At 37.8% G+C, this 21,995-nt stretch overlaps 1 protein-coding gene across 4 annotated transcripts in view; it reads right to left on the minus strand.

The window, feature by feature from the left end:
* The window catches only part of NIPBL (NIPBL cohesin loading factor), a 185,722-nt gene that overhangs the window by 58,858 nt on the left and 104,869 nt on the right, over positions 1-21,995 (minus strand). For all 4 annotated transcript variants that reach the window (XM_079760004.1, XM_079760003.1, XM_079760006.1 and 1 more), the window contains 5 exons: positions 9,853-10,035; positions 4,944-5,141; positions 4,621-4,692; positions 4,433-4,522; positions 1,515-1,618 (listed from right to left, as the gene is read on the minus strand). In XM_079760004.1, the coding sequence (XP_079616130.1) occupies positions 1,515-1,618; positions 4,433-4,522; positions 4,621-4,692; positions 4,944-5,141; positions 9,853-10,035 (647 nt within the window). The remainder of the gene's footprint in view (positions 1-1,514; positions 1,619-4,432; positions 4,523-4,620; positions 4,693-4,943; positions 5,142-9,852; positions 10,036-21,995) is intronic.

Genomic DNA, 21,995 nt, shown 5'->3' on the forward strand with positions numbered 1-21,995 from the left:
AAAGAAAGACACTAATTTAAAAAGATATCTGCACCTCCATGTTCATGGCAGCATTATTTATAGTAGCCAAGACATGGAAGCAACTGAAGTGTCCAATAATGAATGAAGAAAATGTAGCATGTATGAACAATGGAATATTATTCAGCCATAAAAAAGAAGAAAATCTTGCCATTTGTGACAATTTGGATGGATCTTGAGGGCATTATGCTAAGAGAAGTCAGAGAAAGACAAAAATTGTATGATCTCAATTATACATGGAACCTAAAAAGCAACAACAAACAACTGAAGTCACAGATACAGAGAACAGACTGATGGTTGTCAGAGGTGGGGTGTGTGTGTGTGTGTGTGTGTGAACAAAATGGGTGAAGGTGGTCAAGAGGTACTAATTTCCAGTTACAAGATAAAAAATAAGTTCTGGGAATGTAATGTATAGTATGGTGACTCTAGTTAATAACACTGTTTTGTATAGCTGACCCCTGAATATCATAAGTATTAGGGGTACCTATCTGCAGCACAGTCCAAATATGCGTATAACTTTTGACTGACCCAAAACTTAACTAGTCAGCCCTTCATATCTGTGAATTCAACAAACTGGTTGAAAATAGTATTTTCGATCCAAGATTGGGAATGTAAAAATACCATTTTTGATCCAAGGATATGAAACCTGAAGATACCAAGGGCTGACTGTATTTACTGAAAAAAATCTGTTCAAAAGTGGACCTGTGCAGTTCAAACCAGTGTTGTTCAAGATCAACTGTATATATGAAAGTTGCTAAGGAGAACTTAAAGTTCTCATCACAAGGAAAAAAACACTGTAACTATGTATGATGATGGATGTTAACTGGATTTATGTTGTGATCATTTTGCAATATATACAAAAATCATGTACACCTGAAACTAATAGAATGTTAAATATCAATTATAATGCAATAAAAACATCAAATTTATTATTTAGAATATAGGCAACAAATGCAATAAAAAATGGTATTTTTTTACTCCATAAAAAATGAATAAGAAATGGAGAGCCTGATTAGGAGGAGAGAGTATTTATTTAGAAATTGTGTTTGCATAGCAATCATGCAGTAGTTTAGGGGGTGAATGGTGGCTCATGAAGATTACAGGAAGCAATTCCTTGATGCTGTCATTGTTGTTTGAAGTTATTATCAGTGAAAAAAATATCCTGCTATTCCATGGGACTACTGAGCAACAAAGAGCGCCTTAGGAAAGACAAATCACAGAAATTATTTTAAGGCCTAAAGTAATGACCCTATGGACCATAGCTTTACTCTTTCACCACTGTATATGATTAAAGCAAATATCAAAGGAAAACTTAGTGTATTTCTTCATTTAAATAATCCAAAAATTTGAGACAATGAAAAAATAAACAAGTGAAGAAGTCCAGGCCAATGCCTCTTTTCAATGCAGTGATTTTCTTTAGAATATCTGTAGAATAGTTCTTGGATTTCAAATATCAGATATTAACTAAATTCATAAATTTTACTTTAGTGAGATACCTTATCCATTATACCCATTGCTTTAATTTTAGCAGATTCACTGCCGAGTTCATTAAGCTGATGTTTTCCTAAGAGCAGTTCCTGAGGAATTTCATCATCATCACCTGAAAAACCAAATCGAACAAATACAGTTTAGGTAACAGAAATAGCTCAAAATAGTAAGCCTAACTTTTAAATAAAATTTTTGAACACCAAACACTTACAAAACAACAACCTAAGAGATCTCTGTAAACCTCAAGCAAACTCTGAATGAAAGAGGATAGTGATTAAAATTAGAGTTCTAAGATGGGAAGAGGAGATAAGTTATCTTTACTACTTTGGATATATCCTCAACCAAGCTTTCTGCCCTAGTAGGCTAACCTGCACAGACTACATCAACAGCCTCCCATGCCTTCTGGCTTCTGTTTAGGTTCAGCCAGTGGGGTGCCCAGTCAGAAGATCAAAGAGAAGGAGAGTGAGTGAGGTCAGGGTATTTGTATCTGCAGCTCCTTCCTTGCAAGGTCTCAAGCTGCCCATGTCCTCTGACCAAAAGATTACCGTTTTTTGAAGGCAGCTCACTGTACAACTTGTTTTCCCCTAGTGAGTAAGTTCTGGTAAATTCTCTTTACCCATATTTCTCTGGGTGTAGAGACAGTAACAGTTCCATGACTGTAAATCCTGGATTCTGGAAATATTCTGCCTCCACTTTTGTAATTAGTCTGTTTGTAAATAATTCCTTCTCAAATTTATCCTCATTTGAGAGTGCCCTATCTGTTGGGATCTTAAATGATATGGAAGAAAAAGGTTTCTCAACACAAAACTGGAAAGTTTTAGAAATGAAGAACTGATACTCTCAACAGGGGACACATTAATAAAACTCAGGCAAGTAATTCTCACAAAACTAATACATTTGAAGTAGAGGATAATATACCTTTCATGGCATTTTCAAATAGATAAACACACTGTAAGCAGTATTTTTATAGAAATTTAACAGTTTTATATAGTTATTAGAGGCCCGGTGCACAAAATTCATGCACAGGGGGTGAGGTGTGTGTGTGTGTGTCCCTCAGCCCAGCCTGCACCCTCTCCAATCTGGGACCCCTCGAGGGATGTCCGTCTGCCCGTTTAGGCCCGTAGGATCGGGCCTAAACGGGCAGTCGGACATCCCTCTCACAATCCAGGACTGCTGGCTCCCAACTGCTTGCCTGCCTGCCTTCCTGATTGCCCCTAACAACTTCTGACTGCCAGCCTGCCCCCTAACCACTCCCCTGCCAGCCTGATTGATGCCTAACTGCTCCCTGCCAGCCTGTTTGCCCCTAACTGCCCTCCCCTGCTGGCCTGGTTACCCCTAACTGCCCTCCCCTGCTGGCCTGGTCACCCCTAACTGCCCTCCCCTGCAGGCTTGATTGCCCCCAACTGCCCTCCCTTGCAGGCCTGGTCCCTCCCAACTGCCCTCCCCTGCTGGCCATCTTGTGGCAGCCATCTTGTGTCCACATGGGGGCAGCCATCTTGTGTGTTGGAGTGATGGTCAATTTGCATATTACTCTTATTAGAGAGGATGATCTACATATTATTTTAAACCTAGAGGCCTGGTGCACGAATTTGTGCACTGGTAGGGTCCAGCCGGCCTGCCCCGATGGGGGCATCAGGGGTGGGCTGGCTGGGGCGAGGGGCCGTGGGCAGTTTGCCAGCTGGCCCTGCACCCGATTGGGGTCGGGGCCCCCACTTGGGGGCGGGGCAAGGGGCCGCTGGTGTTCTGGTTGTTCCGCAGTTTGGTCAATTTGCATATTACCCTTTTATTATATAGGATATATGTAATGATTACATTATTCTATTGTATTCTAACTGGTTTATTATTCTATTTTCTATATTAGACTATGTATTACAGCAGGTCACTGAATAACATCATTTTGTTAATGTTCTTTTTTTATAACATTAATAAAAAAAAATTGATTGCTGGCTGTGTCCACTGTCTGTGTGGAGTTTGCATGTGTTCCCCATATCTATATGGGTTTTCTCTGGGTACAACCGTTTCCTCCCACCTCCCAAGGATGTGCATGTTAGGTTAATTGGCGTGTCTAAATTGTTCTAGTCTGAGTGTTGGGGTATGAGTGAGTGCATCAGGAACGGCATCCTGTCCAGGTGTGGTCCCACCTTATGCCCTGAGCTGCTGGGATAGGCTCCAGCCACCCACAACTCCAAATTGGGATAAATGAGTTAGAAAACAATCATATTGCTTTTTATTAATCTTTCTTAAATGTATGTATAGCTCACATTTATTTCAATGTTTAATATTAAAAGTGTTTTGGGTCTTTATTTTAGAAATTTTGTGATGTTTTTGTGACCAGAAATGTGCCACAGGATTTTAACTCTTTTTCTATTAATTAGCCTATGATAAAATTGGTTTCATTATACATTGTTATACTTGAAGTCACAGTTTCCAAGAACCTATTGAGAACATTAAGTGAGGACTTACAGTAGTTAAAGCCAAGGGCTGGGGCATTTATCTTTACTTCTCTAAAACTAAACATACTATTAACAAACAGTAGGTATTCAATAAATATTAGCTTTTAGGATAAATGATTAGAGGGATTGGTTCCTATATCTGCATCTTTGCTCATATTAGCTTCCTTCCTTCTATAGGGCCTATTCAAGTCTCATCTGCATAGACTTCCTTAATTACTCTAACTTGTGGTAGCTGCACTCTCAGGATACTTAAACACTATTAATACTTAATTAATACTTGATTTTTATACTAAAGTTTTCAGTTTCTTGATAGATTAGACTCCACAACTAGATTTTAAGTTTCTTGAAAGCACAGACCATGCCTTTGTATCTATTAATGTAACTGGCAGAAAGCTAGACACATAGGTAAATAAATATATTTTAAATTGATTTTATATTTAGAGATAAATATATATACTTTAAAATTATTTTACCAAATGCAGTAAAATCCATATCTTCTAAATTATCCAAAATATTTTCTATTGAGGCTGTGAATCTCTTAAAAGTTGAAGAATCCATCATTTCTGCAACACAGGAATAGAAAAAGCTTATTATGTCCACATTCCAATTAGAAAATGGAAGTTGAAGAATATGAATAAAAACAAATGAACTAAAATGTTACCTTCAGGTGTTAGTTTTGGTTCATAAGCTTTCCTCTTCTTCTGTTTTTCTTTTTTCTTCATTTTTCTAGCAACTAAAATGAACAAAAAGTAATACTGAAATGCAGGAATGACAATGTAAAATATTTCTATTTGTGTTTCTATTTTCTTCCATTAATTAAATACTTAAACAATAATCACTGTCAATCCAAACTAAATTATATACTTTTGTCTTGATTAAAAATTAGGAGTTAATTAAGTCATAGAAATATCAGATATCCTTCAAAGATAAAGCCCTAAATTTAAATTGGCTTATGTAAGAAATCCGTTGACACTGATGAATTACCCTCACTAAGGCTGGGAGGAGGAGAATAATCTTCCATGTCAGTATCAGATGGACTTCGGTTTCGATAACGACCACCACCTGAACTCCTTCTTCCTTCATGAGAGTGGCCACTTCTCCTATGATCCCCAGAGCTTCTTCTGTCACGCTCTTCATATTCCCAAGCTTTATCATCATCTTTTTTATGTCGTTTCCTAGAGGCTAGAAGCAAATCCCCATGACAAATAATTTACCTCATTTAAAAAGACTATTTAAATTTGTACTTTACAAATGAACCACATTGGGGGTAAGGGGAATCTACATTGTATGGGACTATCAAATTCTGAGCCATTCTGTTTAACTAGAAATATAAATTAGGGTATAGAAATGATTATCACTTATTTTAGCATTAACTATTTAGAGAAAGGTTTTTATATAAAATCAGTTTGCTAATAAATATAGATATATATGTACGTTGTGAGAAACCACACTGCTCATTTCAAAGAAGTATTCAGTGTCAGTAAAGACAATATCTAAATTTTAGGATTGATTAAAGTATGTAAAACAATCTTTATCTAGGATTAGGATGAAAAACAGAAACACCTTAAAGCATTTAAATTTTTTATGGGGAGCAAGGTTTGGAGGAAAAGCAAACTTTTGAGAAAGTATTACAGATATGGGTAACCGTGTATACAATCAGTTAACAGCCAAGTTAGGCCCACAACTTAGCTATAAAAATTCAATAGACTTTGGTAACCTAACATCACAAGCCTATAGAGATAGAATAAACGTGTATAGTTGTACATACTCATATACATTGAATTCAGTTCTCCAGCAGTACATTTGCTTAAGCCCACGAAGAAAGCTTTTAAGCTTATGCATGCTACCTAAGCATATTTATGTATGCTAGCTTGAATCCTTTTCCCACCCTTCCAGAAGTTTGAGCATTCTGCTAAAATCACCAGTACAGATAGAAGCTGTTAGGCAGTACTGGCAAACAGATTTTATCAGACACATCATCTCTGATCAACTGGGAATAGCTGGCTAGAGCATTATGTTGAGAATAATTCTGAGCTCTGAGACAGCATCATATTTCAGTAAGAAAGACTGATTAAGAGGCAAGGTGGGGTAGGAAGAGATTAACCAAAGAACTTACATGCATATATGCATAACCTATGGACACAGATAATAGTGTGGTGAAGGCCTGGGGAAGGGGGTGGGGTGGAATGGAAGGGGTCAATGGGGGAAAACAGGGTACATCTGTATTACTTCCAACAATAAAGATAAATTTTAAAGCGAGAGAGAGAGAGAGAGAGAGAGAGAGAGAGAGAGAGAGAAAAAAAAGATTGATTAGAAGTATCTGTTCACTGACTGCTGAAGGGCAGTATAAGTGACAAATATTTATCATAACTGCTCTAAGGTATAGCACCACCAAGATATAGAACTAATGTGTCCTACTTGGGATTATACACTGGCTGTTGTAGTAACCATATGTTGATAATATCTTCTAGTCTGTTGATCTAAATTTGACTCCCCTGCTTTCTTGTAACTGGTTTCTATTGTGACTCCTTATCTATGATCAATACCCAAATAGTACTTAAGACAAAACTCTTGCTTGGGTTCTCTACCTGTACCCATGTCCTTGTGTGAATAATCAATGTCTATATCCTGGATAATTGTACCATTACATGCTCCCCCAGCTATTTCTAATCAAGAATCTAATTTGGTTTCTGGTTCTGGACCCTTCTGTCCAATCTACTGACAGTATGACAGAAAAAGATAATTTTGTTTCCTCTTCTTTGTGGTCATAGGTTTGACAGAGCAAGACGGTTCATTAAAAAGGACAAATGTAAATGGATATACTTAAACTTTCAATGATTTTCTTCATGATTAGGCATAAATTTGACTATAAATTATATAAAAAAGAGGTAGGATTTCCTCCCCTTTTATGACTAAGGTACACCCCAGTACATTCTTTTTGTGAGGGGCTGCCTTATATATAAATATAGTTAGGTGTCTGTGTAGGTCAGACAAATAGGTCTCTTATGGCTACCATTCATTAACCTTTTGCACTCGGATGTCAAGTGTGACTCGACACGGTTAGCATTAGAATAAAGGAATCGAGAAAAAAGCAAGCGAGTGCAAAGGGTTAAATGTTTTTTCAACAAGTTCTTGAAATATCTACCAAATCTAAGGAATGACACTAACTAGTAATATGTTTATATATGACCTCAAATATGACCTACTCAGTCTTTTTAAATTTTAATTTCATAAGAAATCTATTTCAAGCTCAATTCTATGAGAAAATGCTTGAAAAATCTTATAGTTGTTATCAAGTACATACACTATGCTGTATTGGTAGTAATTTTCAGGCACTAGAAAACTTCAGTTAAAATTCACTCAACTTTAGGCCGTTTGGATGAAAACAGGATGGAAATTAGGAAAAAACAACTTCTATGATATAATATGTGTTGCAATAGGCTATCAGGATCCCAATTCATTATGACTAGCCTGTTCTTTCTCTGTTTCTCTCATTACCCTGGAAGCAGAGGAGGCTTAATAGAGGGTGGGGCAAAAGTAGATCTATAATTATGAGTATGCAAAACAGAGTTTATTCTTATATTATTGTTTATTAATTACTATATTATTTTCTATATAAACAACTGCAAACCTACTTTTGCCCCACCCTGTAGAGAGGTACATAAAATGACTTGGGAGTTTTCTATCCTCCCTTTCACATTTCACCTATTTCTCTCTTCAGCTTCTTATATCTCCCCTCTTCCTTCCCCAGACCTTATATTTGTGCTATGACTTCCAAATCTGTGTGGCCTAACTTTCAAAATTCTTCCCCCTCTCCTTTAACTAAACTATTTCCTTAGTTTTAGATTTTTGGGAAACCAATATGATTGAATTGCAATAAAACTTTATTTCTAAAATTCTCTAAGTAGCATAAGCTTGCTACTTATGTTCATACTACTTCTATATTTTGTATTGCACTATATTTTCATTACAATGTTTTTCTTGTGGTATAATGACAATTTGGTTGTTTGTCAACTATCAGTTAAAATCCTTTTATCACTCAAATCACTGGCCCCAGAGTTGACTTTTATATATAAAATAAACCAAGAAAAACAGGAATCTGCTCTAAGATCTCTTGAAAAGCCCAGCGAAATTAAAGATCAGGTTCTCTAACTAATATTAGTTTTCAATATACTTGGGCATAAATATATTGGGATCCAGGGCTTTAAGATGAAACGATGTGCTCCCCTAAGATGAGACAATAGCTCTCATAACAGAAACAAGGAAAAGAATAATGGATGCATTGATGACAAACATGAGGCATGTGTGGCTCACTCCCCTATTTTATACTTCCTGGGCATTTCTGATTATGCTGTCCTTTCTACTTAACCGTGAGGTAGCTTTAGAATTCTCATCAGCTTAATAATGCAGGAAGCCACTCTCAATTAACGGGAACTTAAGTGCTATTTGGAATCAATCTGCAGTTAAGGAACTTTTTTTTAGCTATTCTCTTTAGGAATGAGTGATGTATTGGGGGAGAGAGGAAGAATGAGGAGAGGCATGTATATAAAGGGGAGTGAGTTTCTGAGTCACTAGGTCTCCTTTCTCTTTCCAGAGCATATGTTCCCAAATGATAAAAATGTGTGATTATAATAAAAAATATTAACTTTAGCCACTGAAATATAAGGCATGTAAATACATCTCATGATAATACAAATGATAACAATTATACATATAATTAAATGTCAGATTAACTTTGCTATATATTTTATTTCAATTTTAAAACTTTGTTCAGATTTGTTCAGTATTCATAATCTACTGCTCATAGCTCAAGAGCTCACAATTTTAAGACGATCAGAGTAAATGAACATTGATTAAAAACTTTGGAGGAGGTGAAGGACTTCCATCGGCAATACACATTTAAAAATGGCAGCATGCATCTGTCCTTCCTGCCCTTGCTTGTCACACCTCAATCTATGGACACTAGGTGAAAAAGGCAGAACACACTGGTGGTCTTCCCACTTCTTTTGGTCATAATGACTAAGTCAGTTGGCACACAAGTGAAGATCTCCCACAGTCTCTTTCCACTGAATGCCGTTTAAGTCAAACAAGGTTGCTGACCCCTCTTGGCTAGGCTCAATTCTCTTGCTCCAGAAGAAGGAAGATAGGGATAAAAGAGAAGAACTTTTTCAGTGGACCAGTAGGAAGACAGGCGAGGTATAGCAAGTCTAGTGCAAAGACAGGTGATCACAGTGTTGTAGAGAGGTAGCTGTGTAGTGAAGAAGCCAGCTCTGGAAAACAGTGAAACAAGGGAGGAATTCCAGGACACAGCTGGGCAAAAAGGAGAAGCCAGGTCCAAACCACACAGATAATCGGTAATGTGGCTAATCCATTCATAATTTAGTGATAGTATGGTTTAAAATATTTTTTCACCAGGCTATCTCCTACGTGTCCTTTAAGACTCAACTCAAGTGTCACCTCTTCCAGTAAGTGTTTCCTGAACCCCCGGTATGATTTCTGATGCCAATCCAATGTGTTCCCACAGCACCCTGAATTTACTATTATCACTGTACTACAACTGTTTACATCCCCCCGCCCCCAATAGAATGAAAGTTCTTCAAAGATGGACTACATCTTATTTGCATTTTTATTCTTAGTGCTTAGCATATACCATAGTAGGAGCTCAATAAATGTTTGCTAAGTGCATATAGACACATACGTGTTATCTGACCACTAAAATTTTTTTCTTGGTGCCAACTGATCTCATCTTTCACATATATTTTAAGTAAAAAGAAAAAATCCTGCTATATTAATTATTAAAATCACTATGCTCTTGCTAACCCAAAAAATTATAAATGAGACAAACACATCAATCTGCTTAATTCTAAAGTAATAATTGTTATGTGATACTTACATTCAAAAGTCCCATCACTATCATTATCTTCATCTGAACTGATTTCAGCATATTTTGGTTTTTCATTAACTGTGCTACGCTTGCGTTTATTCATTTTCACACGTTCACAAAGTGGCATGGTGGATTCAATTTCTGCCAGGAGTTCAGGGGGTAATTCTTTTAACACTGATTGATCTATGCTACCTATTAATGAAAGTTAAGAAAAAGAGGTCAATCTGAAGATAAAAGAGAAATTTTAACTAAATTACCACAATGAAAATAAAATACAAGCATTTACAAAAATTTTCTAAGTCACTTTTGTATTTTAATAAAACCCACTTATATTTAAAACTAAAATAGTCTTAATCCTAAACTGATAATGCAGTTTTTATACATTATTTCATTATATAACAACTTTAAAAACATGATAATAATAGGTAGCTACATCACTAATTTTTGATATAATGCCCTCTGAAAAATCTTTCTGAAACTAGAGATCCACTGGCATTATCAAGTATATTTGTAGTAGAGGGTACATCTCACCTTGGTAGTAGCCAGATTTGATTTATAAAGAATCTGAAGCAGTTACTTTGGAAGTAATACCCCTCAGTATATATAAGAAGAATTGGAGGACACTTATAATGTCATTCTCTTCCTCTATGATCTTGGTGGCTATATATAGTGGCTGGGACAAGTGTTTTATATGCTTTTATCTATCAATGTCTATTTGAGAGGCATGATAATTAATACCTTTAGTATTATGGAGAATTTCCTCAAACAGAAAATACAACATATGCATTTAATTTAAAATAATAGAAACATGAAAGGTAGGATAAATAGAACAAAAATATTTTAAAATACAAATGTCTATAACGGAAAATAATTCAAGCCTATTATAAAATAAGTTCATATTTTCCCATGAAAGAATAAAGGTAGGATAAATATCAACATAATCCAATAAAAGCTATTAACATAATACTACATAATTCTACCTAATTATACACACACATACACAAACACACAAACAGTTGTTAGGAAGAAATTAATTATCATCCTGTTGAAAGCTAAAAAAATAAAAGTAAAAGCAAAATCTATTTTTGAGGAAATGTTCTTAATGATTGTTAAAGATGACAATTTTAACTTTACTTACCCATGTAAATCTTGAAATGCAAGTATAAAAATGATGTCTTGCCTGCTAAATTTTAGTGACTGGGAGCAAAGAGTACCATATTGGTTTATAGCAGGGAATATTAGTAATCATATAATCAATATTAATACTGTAATATTCAAATGATAATAGTGTTTATGTAAAGAATAAAAACCAATGACAAAAATAAATGGGTATGATTAAAACAAGTTCAAAGCCCCAAGAATATATAATACTAATAATTTAAGAATATAAAACAAATTATTATTTTAAATGGAATAACCATGTTTTTTTTTTAAATCCTCACCCGAGGATATTTTTTCCATTGATTTGTAGACAGAATGAAAGGAAGGGAGGGATAGAGAGAGGGGAAGAGAGAGAGAGAAAGAGAGAGAAACACATTGACTGTTGGCCTCCCACACACACCCCGACTGGGGCTAGGGATCGAACCTGCAACCAAGATACATGCCCTTGACTGGGAATCAAACCCAAGACCCTTCAGTCTACGAGCTGATGCTCTAACTACTGAGCTAACCAGCCAGGGCTACTAGATTATTAAAATCAGAAGTCATCAAAAGAGTTAAGAAGTCCCAAAGTCACTGATTTGATAACAAAGAGTTTTGTTTTGTTTTGAAATGGGAAAACACTCCTGAGATTAAAATAAACCACCCCAGTTAACAAACTCTTTGGAACTAAAGCTTCAGATAATAGAAACCAGTCATGTTCAGAAATAAACCAAGAAAACTCACATAAACCTCAATTTTATAAGCCATAATAAACTTCTTAGGCAGGCATAATGTAGTTCAGTGACAATTCTTTCAATAACCTACCCATATTACAGAGGAGCAGCTTAAATAAATCTTTAACTTCAGTCAGGACCAAAAAAATATTCAGCAGTGCAGGTTATCAATCTGACCCTCTTGTGACTCCTAAGTGAGTTAACATGGTTTGAAGACACATATCTTTTGGTGTTAACGGTCCCTAAATGCAAGCCAACTTCCTTATTTGAAGCCACTGATAGGAAGAGCACCAAGGAGTATAATCTGCTGATGACATAGCCCTGAAAAGGGGTAGCATTTATGCGACAGAAACAAAAGGAGGCTACATGAAGAGAAACTGAAAGAATATGGGGTTCAACGAGGGCAGGACATTGAATGTTCCTTCCACAGAGAATCGAAGGTTATCTAACCTGATGGCAGAACTTGGGGTACAGAGGAACACTGTGCACTGGGATCAAAATCCACACTGAATGTAGGAACATGGAAGATGGGTACTAAGAGTGTTGAGGTCACAAAACACTGACCTCAGAGGAAGAACTTTGACACTTATATTTTCGCAATTACTTGGAAAAAGCAATAGCAAACTAGGAGAAAGGAGATATCATTTTCTGGTACCAAGGCTCCTTGGTGGAGTAAAAATGAAGGAGCTGAAATTCATATATTCTACAACAGATGTTAACAGGGTAATAAAAGGGGGATATGTTTATAATTGAGGAGATGGAGGTCTTAATTTAAAAAAAAAAGAGGATCAGGTAGATTAACATCTTCTGGAAGAAAAGGATCAGGAAATATGTAATTTACTTTTTTTTTTGGATGGTTTAGGATAAATGGAAGTGATGAATAATGAGATAACTTAGTATAAAGTTGCCTTACTTTTGGTAAAGAGGCAGAAACCCCAGGTACTGGCTAGAAGCTAAATAATCTTTGTTCAGAATTACAAAAAAAATTTTTTTTAATTTTTAATAGAAGGAAGAGTAGCAGTTATTCATCTGTGGCAAGGGAAGGGTGATCAAGGTCAAATCAATTTACAGCTATTCTCTTTTTGATGCACTCTGAGCGATACTCCTGTAATGAATGCAAAGAATCACTATATAATCACTATAGCCTATATAATAAAAGGCTAACAACTGGTCACTATGATGTGCACTGACCACCATGGGGCTCAACTCAGGATCTTCCCCCTGGTGGTCAGTGAGGCACTCCCACAGGGGTAGTGCTGCTCAGCCAGAAGCCGGGTTCAGGGCTGGCGAGGCAGTGGCGGGAGCCTCTCCCGCCTCTGCTGCAGCACTAAAAACCCCTTGGGGGATGTTCGCCTGCCGGCTTAGTCCCGCTCCCTGTGAGAGGGTGCAGGCCAAGCTGAGGGACGCCCCCCTGCCAGTGCATGAATGTCATGCACCGGGCCTCTAGTACTATTATAACCTAAGAACTGGCAAGTTTCCTTTTTAATTTTAGCCAGCAATTTTCAAGTTGTGGGTTGTGACCCCTTAGTAATTTGTGAAATCAGTTTTGTGAGTCTTGACCAATAGTTGTGTTTATAATGAAAGGGAGAATGCCAGTGTTTTATCTGTAGTAAGGGTAGGTATTAATATGTTTGTATGTGTGTTATTAGAACATGACATGCATTTTATGTCTTATCTTAGGTCACAATAAAATATTTTGAAGTCCTTTAAGTTTTACGGTTGCCACCTCTCTCAAAATAGGAGAGTCAATTCAGATAGAAAAAGCTCATCTAGGTTAATCTAACCCAATAATGTGTGGGCTTAGCCTAATGTTTTTTAAGCTATAAGTTCAATGAAAGATAAATAATTTGAGTAATATACTCAAAATTAATCAAATTGATTTTAGTTATTATAAGTTGACAGAATACGTTGTATCAGATAACTTAGTTATCTATGGCTGTAATTCTGATATAAAAGCTGCCAATGTTATGTTTTTGAAGCCCTGAAAAACCTTGGATTACTCAGAAATTACTTTTATTTATTTCTAAGGTAAATCTTTCTAAAAAGCCCTATAACCACCTCTGTTTTTTTTTTTTTTTTAAACAAGACAACTTCTTGATTCATGATCATTATTAAAAAGCTCCAGTTTTCCGTGATGCTTTATACTGAAATACGTTCAGGAGTTAACTGCTATGCATAAGACTGATTAAGACAATATGAAAGGATCTAGGCTTTGCTTCTGAGTTCTACTTTTAATTTGCTGAAATGAATACACTCAGATTTTGCTAACAGTGTAGACCAAGCATGTCAAACTCAAAGGCTAACACGGGCCAAATAAACAAGGTTTAAGTTTATGTGGGCCACAAAAAAACCCAAAAAGCTTCAATTTTCATAGAAACATAGGTTTATTTCAATAAGAGACATGCTGAATATAAGGGCTGAAATAAATGAGTAATCCTATCTAATAAAAGAGTAATATGCAGATTGCTCATCACTGCAACACAAAATATAGCTGTCCCCATGTGGTCAAAGATCCTGCCTCCATGTGGACACAGGATGGCCACCACAAGATGGCCATCAGGAGAGGGCAGTTGGGAGGCACCTGGCCTGCAAGGGAGGGCAGTTGGAGGTGATCAACTCTGCAGGAGAGGGCAGTTAGGGGTGACCAGGCTGGCAGAGGAGGGAAGTTGGGGGCAAACAGGCTGGCAGCAGAGTGGTTAGGGGGTGATCAGGCTGGCAGGCAGAAGCAGTTAGGGGCAATCAGGAAGGCAGGCAGGCAAGCAGTTGGGAGCCAGCAGTCCTGGATTGTGAGAGGGATGTCCGACTGCCCGTTTAGGGCCGATCCCACCAGGATCGGGCCTAAACGGGCAGTCGGACATCCCTCGAGGGATCCCATATTGGAGAGGGTACAGGCTAGGCTGAGGGACAGCCCCCCTCCGTGCACGAATTTCGTGCACCGGGCCTCTAGTCATTAACATAAAATAATAGAACATTTTAATAAAAATTAGTATTTTTTCTTGAACATTAACTTACCAGACACTGAATAACTGCACAAATTAATAAGCATAACGAAAACAAACCTATTTTTCTTGTTCTACGAAAGAGAAATATTTCCTGTTGTGCACATCAAACAAGTCAGTACAAGACTAATGATGTGGCAATCGGCTGCTAAAATATTCGCTGCTAGTATTAGTGGAGAGAAATGGTGAGCCTGCACTTAAGGCGCATAGGTGCGTAAGGGAAATGAATGCAACACGATTATAGAATCAGTCATTAGCAAACATTGTAGTTTGTTATTAATAATTATGTATAACAGGATATTGTAAAAATTAAGTCACAAAATTTTTATTAAAACATTTCTTACATACTGTTATATTGGCTGGGCAGCAAAAATAATCGTGTGGGCTGCATGCGGCCCGTAGGCTGGTAGTTTGACATGCTTGGTGTAGACAAAATAACACACAGCAAATGGTGTTCAAACCCTTTAATCTCATAGATACTATGGAAATTTATCCAAAGGACATTTACAGAAAAAAAAAAAAAAAAAAACTCTATGAAGAAAGATGTTTAGATCAGTTTTACCTACGGTAACATCAAAATGTCCAACACAACAGGGTAACAGAGTAGGAGAGTACATGACATTAAGAGTAATTATAAACTAAGCTGATAAAGGGATAGTAAATGTAAAGAAAATAGAATGCAAAATGATAGGTATACCATGTTGTATCTATGCATTTGTAATAGGAGTTAAAAGAAAGAAATGTAAATGCTATCCTAACTTAAGTGATGAATTTTCCTGCCGTAGCTGGTTTGGCTCAGTGGGTAGAGCCTCAGCCTGCGGACTGAAGGGTCCCGGGTTCGATTCTGGTCAAGGGAACATGCCTGGGTGCGGACTCGATCTCCAGTAGGGGGTGAGCAGAAGGCAGCTGATCAATGATTCTCTCTCATCACTGATGTTTCTTATCTCTCCCTTCCTCTCTGAAATCAATAAAAATGTTTTAAAAAAAGATGAATTTTCCTGAAGAAATACAAGATAAATTTTAGGAAAACAAGAAAAAGGTCAATGATTATGTGTGAGGGATTAGTGGGTTTTCAACAGAGATGAGGTGGAGTAAGGTGGAAGGAGTAGAAGGAGTGGAGGATGCAGGACAGGAGCAAAGATTTAGAAGCTGGTAGCCAGGAAGAATAACAAGTTTGGGGTAGTTTGAGTAGTCTGCTCTGGACAGACAAGACATTTAATAGGGAGAATAGGTTAGCTGGAAAATCAAGTAAGGCTTCATATATTAGTCTTTTTGAAGAGTGACAGAATCAGAATGTGCTTTAGAAATGTTACTTTAAAAATAATTTGAGATGGGTTGGAAGGGGGCGACATTAGAAGGAAAATCTTCTGATGTGAAAGTTATAGAACAGTATTATGAAATTAACTGTTTTTGAAAAGTTCTAATGTTACTATTAAATACTAACCGTACCAAACTTTAGGAAGAAATATATAGCTTAAAATACTATTAACTATTTAACATGCTAAGATCATGTAGAAACCAAAAAAGAAAAAAAATAGAATCAAGAACAAAATTCACCTGTTGACATTTGTTATTTAAGTATCTTAATCAATGTGACCAAGTATTAAATTATATGATAATTAGTCTACTGACTACTATTACATTAGGCTGAATGTGTAGAGAGTTTCAGCAACATCTATTTTATAATATTCTAGAAAAACATTTTCTAACAACGTGAGGAATGGCTTATTTTCTGATTACATCCTTAGTACTAATGGGCTGTAAAACAATGGTTAATTTTAACTAATCCAGTTTCACATTACTTCTTCCACACTGTACTATAAATTAGCCCAATGTTTAAATTTTCTAAACTTATTGTGCTTTTTCCTTCTGCCCTTCTATTTAAAAAAAAAACCTGAAAACACATGATGCCCAATTCCTTTGTATTCACATAGCACCCTTTTCCTTAGAATATAACACTGTCACTGTATCTTTAGTGACCCATATCCTCCATGAGATCATAAACTTGATAAAGTCACAAACTGTGCTGTTTGCAGCATCTAGCAGACTGTATGGCATGTTGAAAAAGTCAAAAATATTTACTGAAATCTTAGTGTAATAATTAGAATTAACTTGTGGCCTTCCAAGAAACTTTTCCAGCTGAAAATTCTTTTTTAAATCCTGAAAGCAGTTCTCAGTTGTTCTATATTAATAATTATAGAAAAGTTTAGCCACAAAATAAAAAGTAGAGAAAAGATTTCATAATTTACATGTGAGAAGTACAAAATATTTTAAAGGCAATGTAAATCTGTTATATATTTATATTTAATACTTGAGGCCTGGTACATGAAAATTCATGCACTGGGGGGCGGGGGAGGGGGCTCTCAGCCCAGCCTGCCCCCCTCTCACAGTCCAGGAGCCCTCAGGGGCGGGAGGTGACCTGGCGATCAGGTGAAGGCGATGCCCCATCACACCTCTGTTGCTGCCACTGCCGGCAGCGCAAGCCTCGGCTGGCCCTGGTTACCTGAGCCTCAGGTGGCCCTGGGCGGCTGGGCAGTTGCCATCCGAGGCTTGCCTACACCTCAGGCTGGCCCTGGGCAATTGGGGGGCTGAGGGGACTGGGGGACTCCAGAGGCAGCCGGCGGCGCTGAGGGGACGGGCGCTGCCTTCTTGTGGCTGTGGGTGCCGCCATTTTGAGGGTGTGACAGTCAATTAGCATATTCCCTCCTTATTGGCTGTGGGGGCCACCATCTTCGAGGGCGGGGCAATTAGCATACTCCCTCCTTATTGGCTGTGGGCGCCGCCATCTTTGCAGTGGTGTGAGGGTCAATTAGCATATTCCCTCTTTATTAGATAGAATATTAGTTATATGTTAATAACTAATATATAGCCCCACTACATGTAAATAAGTATGCACAAATATTAAATATCCTGCTAAAGTATTATATTTGGCTAATGTCATACTACATTGATAAATACTAGATAAGAATGAGAAAAGCAAGATTGGAGTCGTCTTTTTATATGCACATAATACTTAATGGAGCCCTAGCAGGTTTGGTTTAGTGGCTAGAGCGTTGGCCCATGGACTGAAGGGTCCTGGGTTCGATTCTGGTCAAGGCCACATACCTTGGTTGCAGGCTTATCTCAGCCCTGGTCAGGGTACGTGAGGGAGGCAACCAATCAATGTGTCTCTCTCACATTGATGTTTCTCTGTCTCTCCCCCTCTCTTCCACTCTAAAAGTCAATGGAAAAATATCCTCGAGGGAGGATTAACAACAACAACAACAACAACAAAAGGATACTTAATGGAAGTGGGAAATACAAATTTTAGATCTTATTTGCTTCATAATAAACAATCTAGTTATATCAACCTATATAAAACTTTGACTTTATATCTCTATCAGGCTCAGCAAACCACAACGTATGGGATCAAATTTGCCCCACCACTTGTCTTTGTACACAAAGTTTTATTAGAACACAGTGACAAGTATTTACACACTGTCTATGTTTGCTTTTGTACTACAATGTCAGTGACAAGTGGCCCATAAAGCCTAAAATATTTGGGCCTTTACAAAAAAATTTGGCTGACTCAATCTATATCATGTCATAATTTATTCAAAATGAAACAAAGTGCCACCCACCTATATATAACTACATACCCTACATAATTATATTCTGTACAGTTCAGGTTATTGCAAATTGGTTTATTTAATGAAGACAAAATACCAAGGTGTTGCTTTATAACAAGTGAAAAAAACACTATTACAAATGAAGAAGGCAAAAGAAAAGATTTTAAGAAATACCTGGCTTTAAGTACCAAGGTTTTGATATTAACATAGCACTTTCATCAATATACAGCTAGCAAATCACTATGAGAAAGAACTATAAAAAGAAACATGCTTTCTAGGAAGTCTATTATGTAAATGATAATTTTCTACTTAATATAGAAAGCAGGAATAGGAAGCAGGGATCAAATGATCCTTTCCTTGACAAATATACACAGTGAGAAAAAAATAATGGTAGAAGCACAACCTAATTTTATACCTCAAGGAATTAAAAAAAAACAACTAAGTCCAAAGTTAGTTGAAGGAAATAACAAAGATCAGAGCATAAATAAATGAAATAGAATAAAAAAAAGAGAAGCCCAGAACCAAGATGGCGGCATAGGTAAACACCTGTACTTGCTGCCTCTCACAACCACATCAAAACTATAACTAAAAGACAAAACAACGATCATCCAAAACCACGGGAAAGCTGGCTGAGTGTAAGTTCTACAACTAGAAGAAAAAAGTACATTGAGACAGGTAGGAGGTGTGGAGGCGCGTGCGAAACGAGCTGGCAACTGGGTGCGCTGTTGTTGTTTTCAATTGGGAGGGAGATACAAGATCCTGATTGCTCTGAATTCCAGTTCTGGGCGAGACTCTGGGGACCCAGACTCATACAGGGAGAAACTGGACTGTCTGGCATCAGGCTGGAATGTGAGGGTGGCTTTCTCTCAGAGGTGCTCACAGCGATCATTGTTCCTTCGTGGGGACCTCTTGGGTGCAGAGCTGACTACCAGCCATTGCTGTTTGCTCCACCCTGGTGATTCCCTGAGAACCCGCCCCACCCAATTTACAACCCCACCCAAGCTGTGCGCAGAGGCTTTTGCATATGAATGGCCTGTCCTTTTTCCGCCTAAAACCTGTCAAACTGCAGCTGGGTCAGAGAGTCCCAGAGCTTCCAAAAGAAGGCCCAAGGCACAGCAGCAGCAGCCTGCCTTGCTTCACAGCTGGGCCTTGTCTGGGCACTTCTAAACCTCATACAAAGAAGAGGAATCGGCAGATCTCTCTGTAGCTTCTGCTGGGGAACCCCAGACAGTGGCTGACATTGCACCTCCTTGGAGATCCAAGAGCCAGTGTACCCAGTGGTCAGAGTGAGACCATACTGGATTACAACTCTTCACATCCATAAGAGACACACTCAAGGGGCAGACTCAGTGAGCACCAAAGCCCCACTGAAGCAAGTCATGCCCCATAAGGGTGTCTCCTGCGCAACAGATCTTCCAGTGTAGTCACAACTGGTCATCACAGACAATTGGCCTGGAGGTCAATTCCTCCCAATGATACCAACAGCAATCAAGGGTTAACTACAACAAGACTGTGCAAACAGCCCACAAAGGAGTGCACCAAGAGCATCCACCTCAGGTGACTGGGGAGGCTGAGCCACTGGGCCATATAGGACACCTAGCACACAAGGCCACTCTATCAACTCAAGGAGACTTAGTAGAAGCAAACACAAGGAAGCAGCCAAAATGTGGAGACAAAGAAACATGTCACAAATGAAAGAAATGGAGGAAAGCAAACAACTGGATACAGAGTGCAAAACCTTGGTTATAAGGTTACTCAAGAATCTTCTAGAAACCTCCGAGAAATTTAGTGAGACCCTCAAGGATATGAAAAAGGACCAATTAGAAATTAAGCACACACTGACTGAAACAAAGAATAATATACAGAGATCCTACAGCAGATTAGAGGATCCCAAGAATCAAGTCAAAGATTTGAAATACAAAGAAGCAAAAAACGCCCAACTGGAAAAGCAAAAAGAAAAAAGAATCCAAAAATATGAAGATAGTGTAAGGAGCCTCTGGGACAACTTCAAGCGTACCAACATCCGAATTATGGGGGTGCCAGAAGAAGAGAGCAAGATACTGAAAACCTATTTGAAGAAATAATGACAGAAAACTTCCCCTGCCTGGTGAAGAAATAGACTTACAAGTCCAGGAAGCGCAGAGAACCCCATACAAAAGGAATCCAAAGAGGACCACACCAAGACATCATAAAAACAGTATTTAGTGGTTCCTACTATATAAAGGATCAAGTCCAAGTTTCAGAGAGCCCCAGAGCTTCCAAAGGCCCAAGGCTCAACAGCAGCTTGCATTGCTTCACAGCTGGGCCTCATCTGGGCACCTCCAAACCCCAAACAAAGAAGAGGAATCTGCAGATCTCTCTGTAGCTCCTGCTGGGTGGCTTCAGGCAGTGGCTGACTTTGCACCTCCTTGGAGATCCAAGAGCCAGTATACCCAGTGGTCAGAGTGAGACCATCCAGATTACAACTCTTCAGATCCATAAGAGACACACTCAGGGGGCAGACACACCAAGACACATCATAATTAAAATGCCAAGAGCAAAAGACAAAGAGAGAAATCTTCAAAGCAGCAAGAGAAAAACAGTTAGTTACCTATAAGGGAGTACCCATATGATTGTCAACTGATTTCTCAACAGAAACTATGCAGGCCAGAAGGGAGTGGCAAGAAATATTCAAAGTGATGAATAGCAAGAACCTACAACCAAGATTACTCTACCCAGCAAAGCTATCATTTAGAATTGAAGGTCAGATAAAGAGCTTCACAGATAAGAAAAAGCTAAAAGAGTTCATCACCACCAAACCAGTATTATATGAAATGCTGAAGGGTATTCTTTAAGAAGAGGAAGAAGAAGAAAAAGGTAAAGATAAAAATTATGAACAACAAAGTGACAACAAATACATATCTATCAACAAGTGAATCTAAAAATCAAGTGAATAAAAAACCTCTTGAACAGAATAAACTGGTGAATATAATAGAATCAGGGACATACAAAGGGAGTGGACAGGCAATTCTTGGGGGGAAGGGGGTGTGGGGAGTACGGGAAGAGACTGGACAAAAATCTTACACCTATGGACGAGGACAGTGGAGGGGTGGGGGTAAGGTCATGGGGTGGGATGGGAACCCGGTGGAGGAGAGTTATGGGGGGAAAAAAGAAGAACATCTGTAATAATCTGAACAATAAAGATTTATTAAATAAAAAAAAGAACAGAAAAGATTAATGAACTAATTTGGTTTTTAAAAAAGATAAAATAGAAAGGAGGTAAAAGATCTGTACACTGAAAACTATAAGACACTGATGAAAGAAACTGAAGACACAAATAAATAGAAAGATACTTCATGCTCATGAATTGAAAGTATTGTTAAAATGTCCATACTACCCAAAGCAATTTATAGATTCCATGCTATCCCAATAAAAATTCAAGGCATTTTTTTTCCACAGAAATAAACAAACAATCCTAAAATTTGTATAGAATCACAAAATAGCCAAATGGCCAAAGCAATCTTGGGGGGGGGGGGGGGGCGGGTAAACAAACCTGGGAGCATCACACTTGCTGATTTCAAACTATATTACAAAGCTGTAGTTATCAACAGTATGGTACTGACATAAAAGCAGACATATAGAAAATAAGCCCAGAAATAGACCCACATATATATGATCAATTAATTTCCCAA

Source organism: Cnephaeus nilssonii (assembly GCF_951640355.1).
Source record: "Cnephaeus nilssonii genome assembly, chromosome: 2".
Classification (NCBI taxonomy): domain Eukaryota; kingdom Metazoa; phylum Chordata; class Mammalia; order Chiroptera; family Vespertilionidae; genus Cnephaeus; species Cnephaeus nilssonii.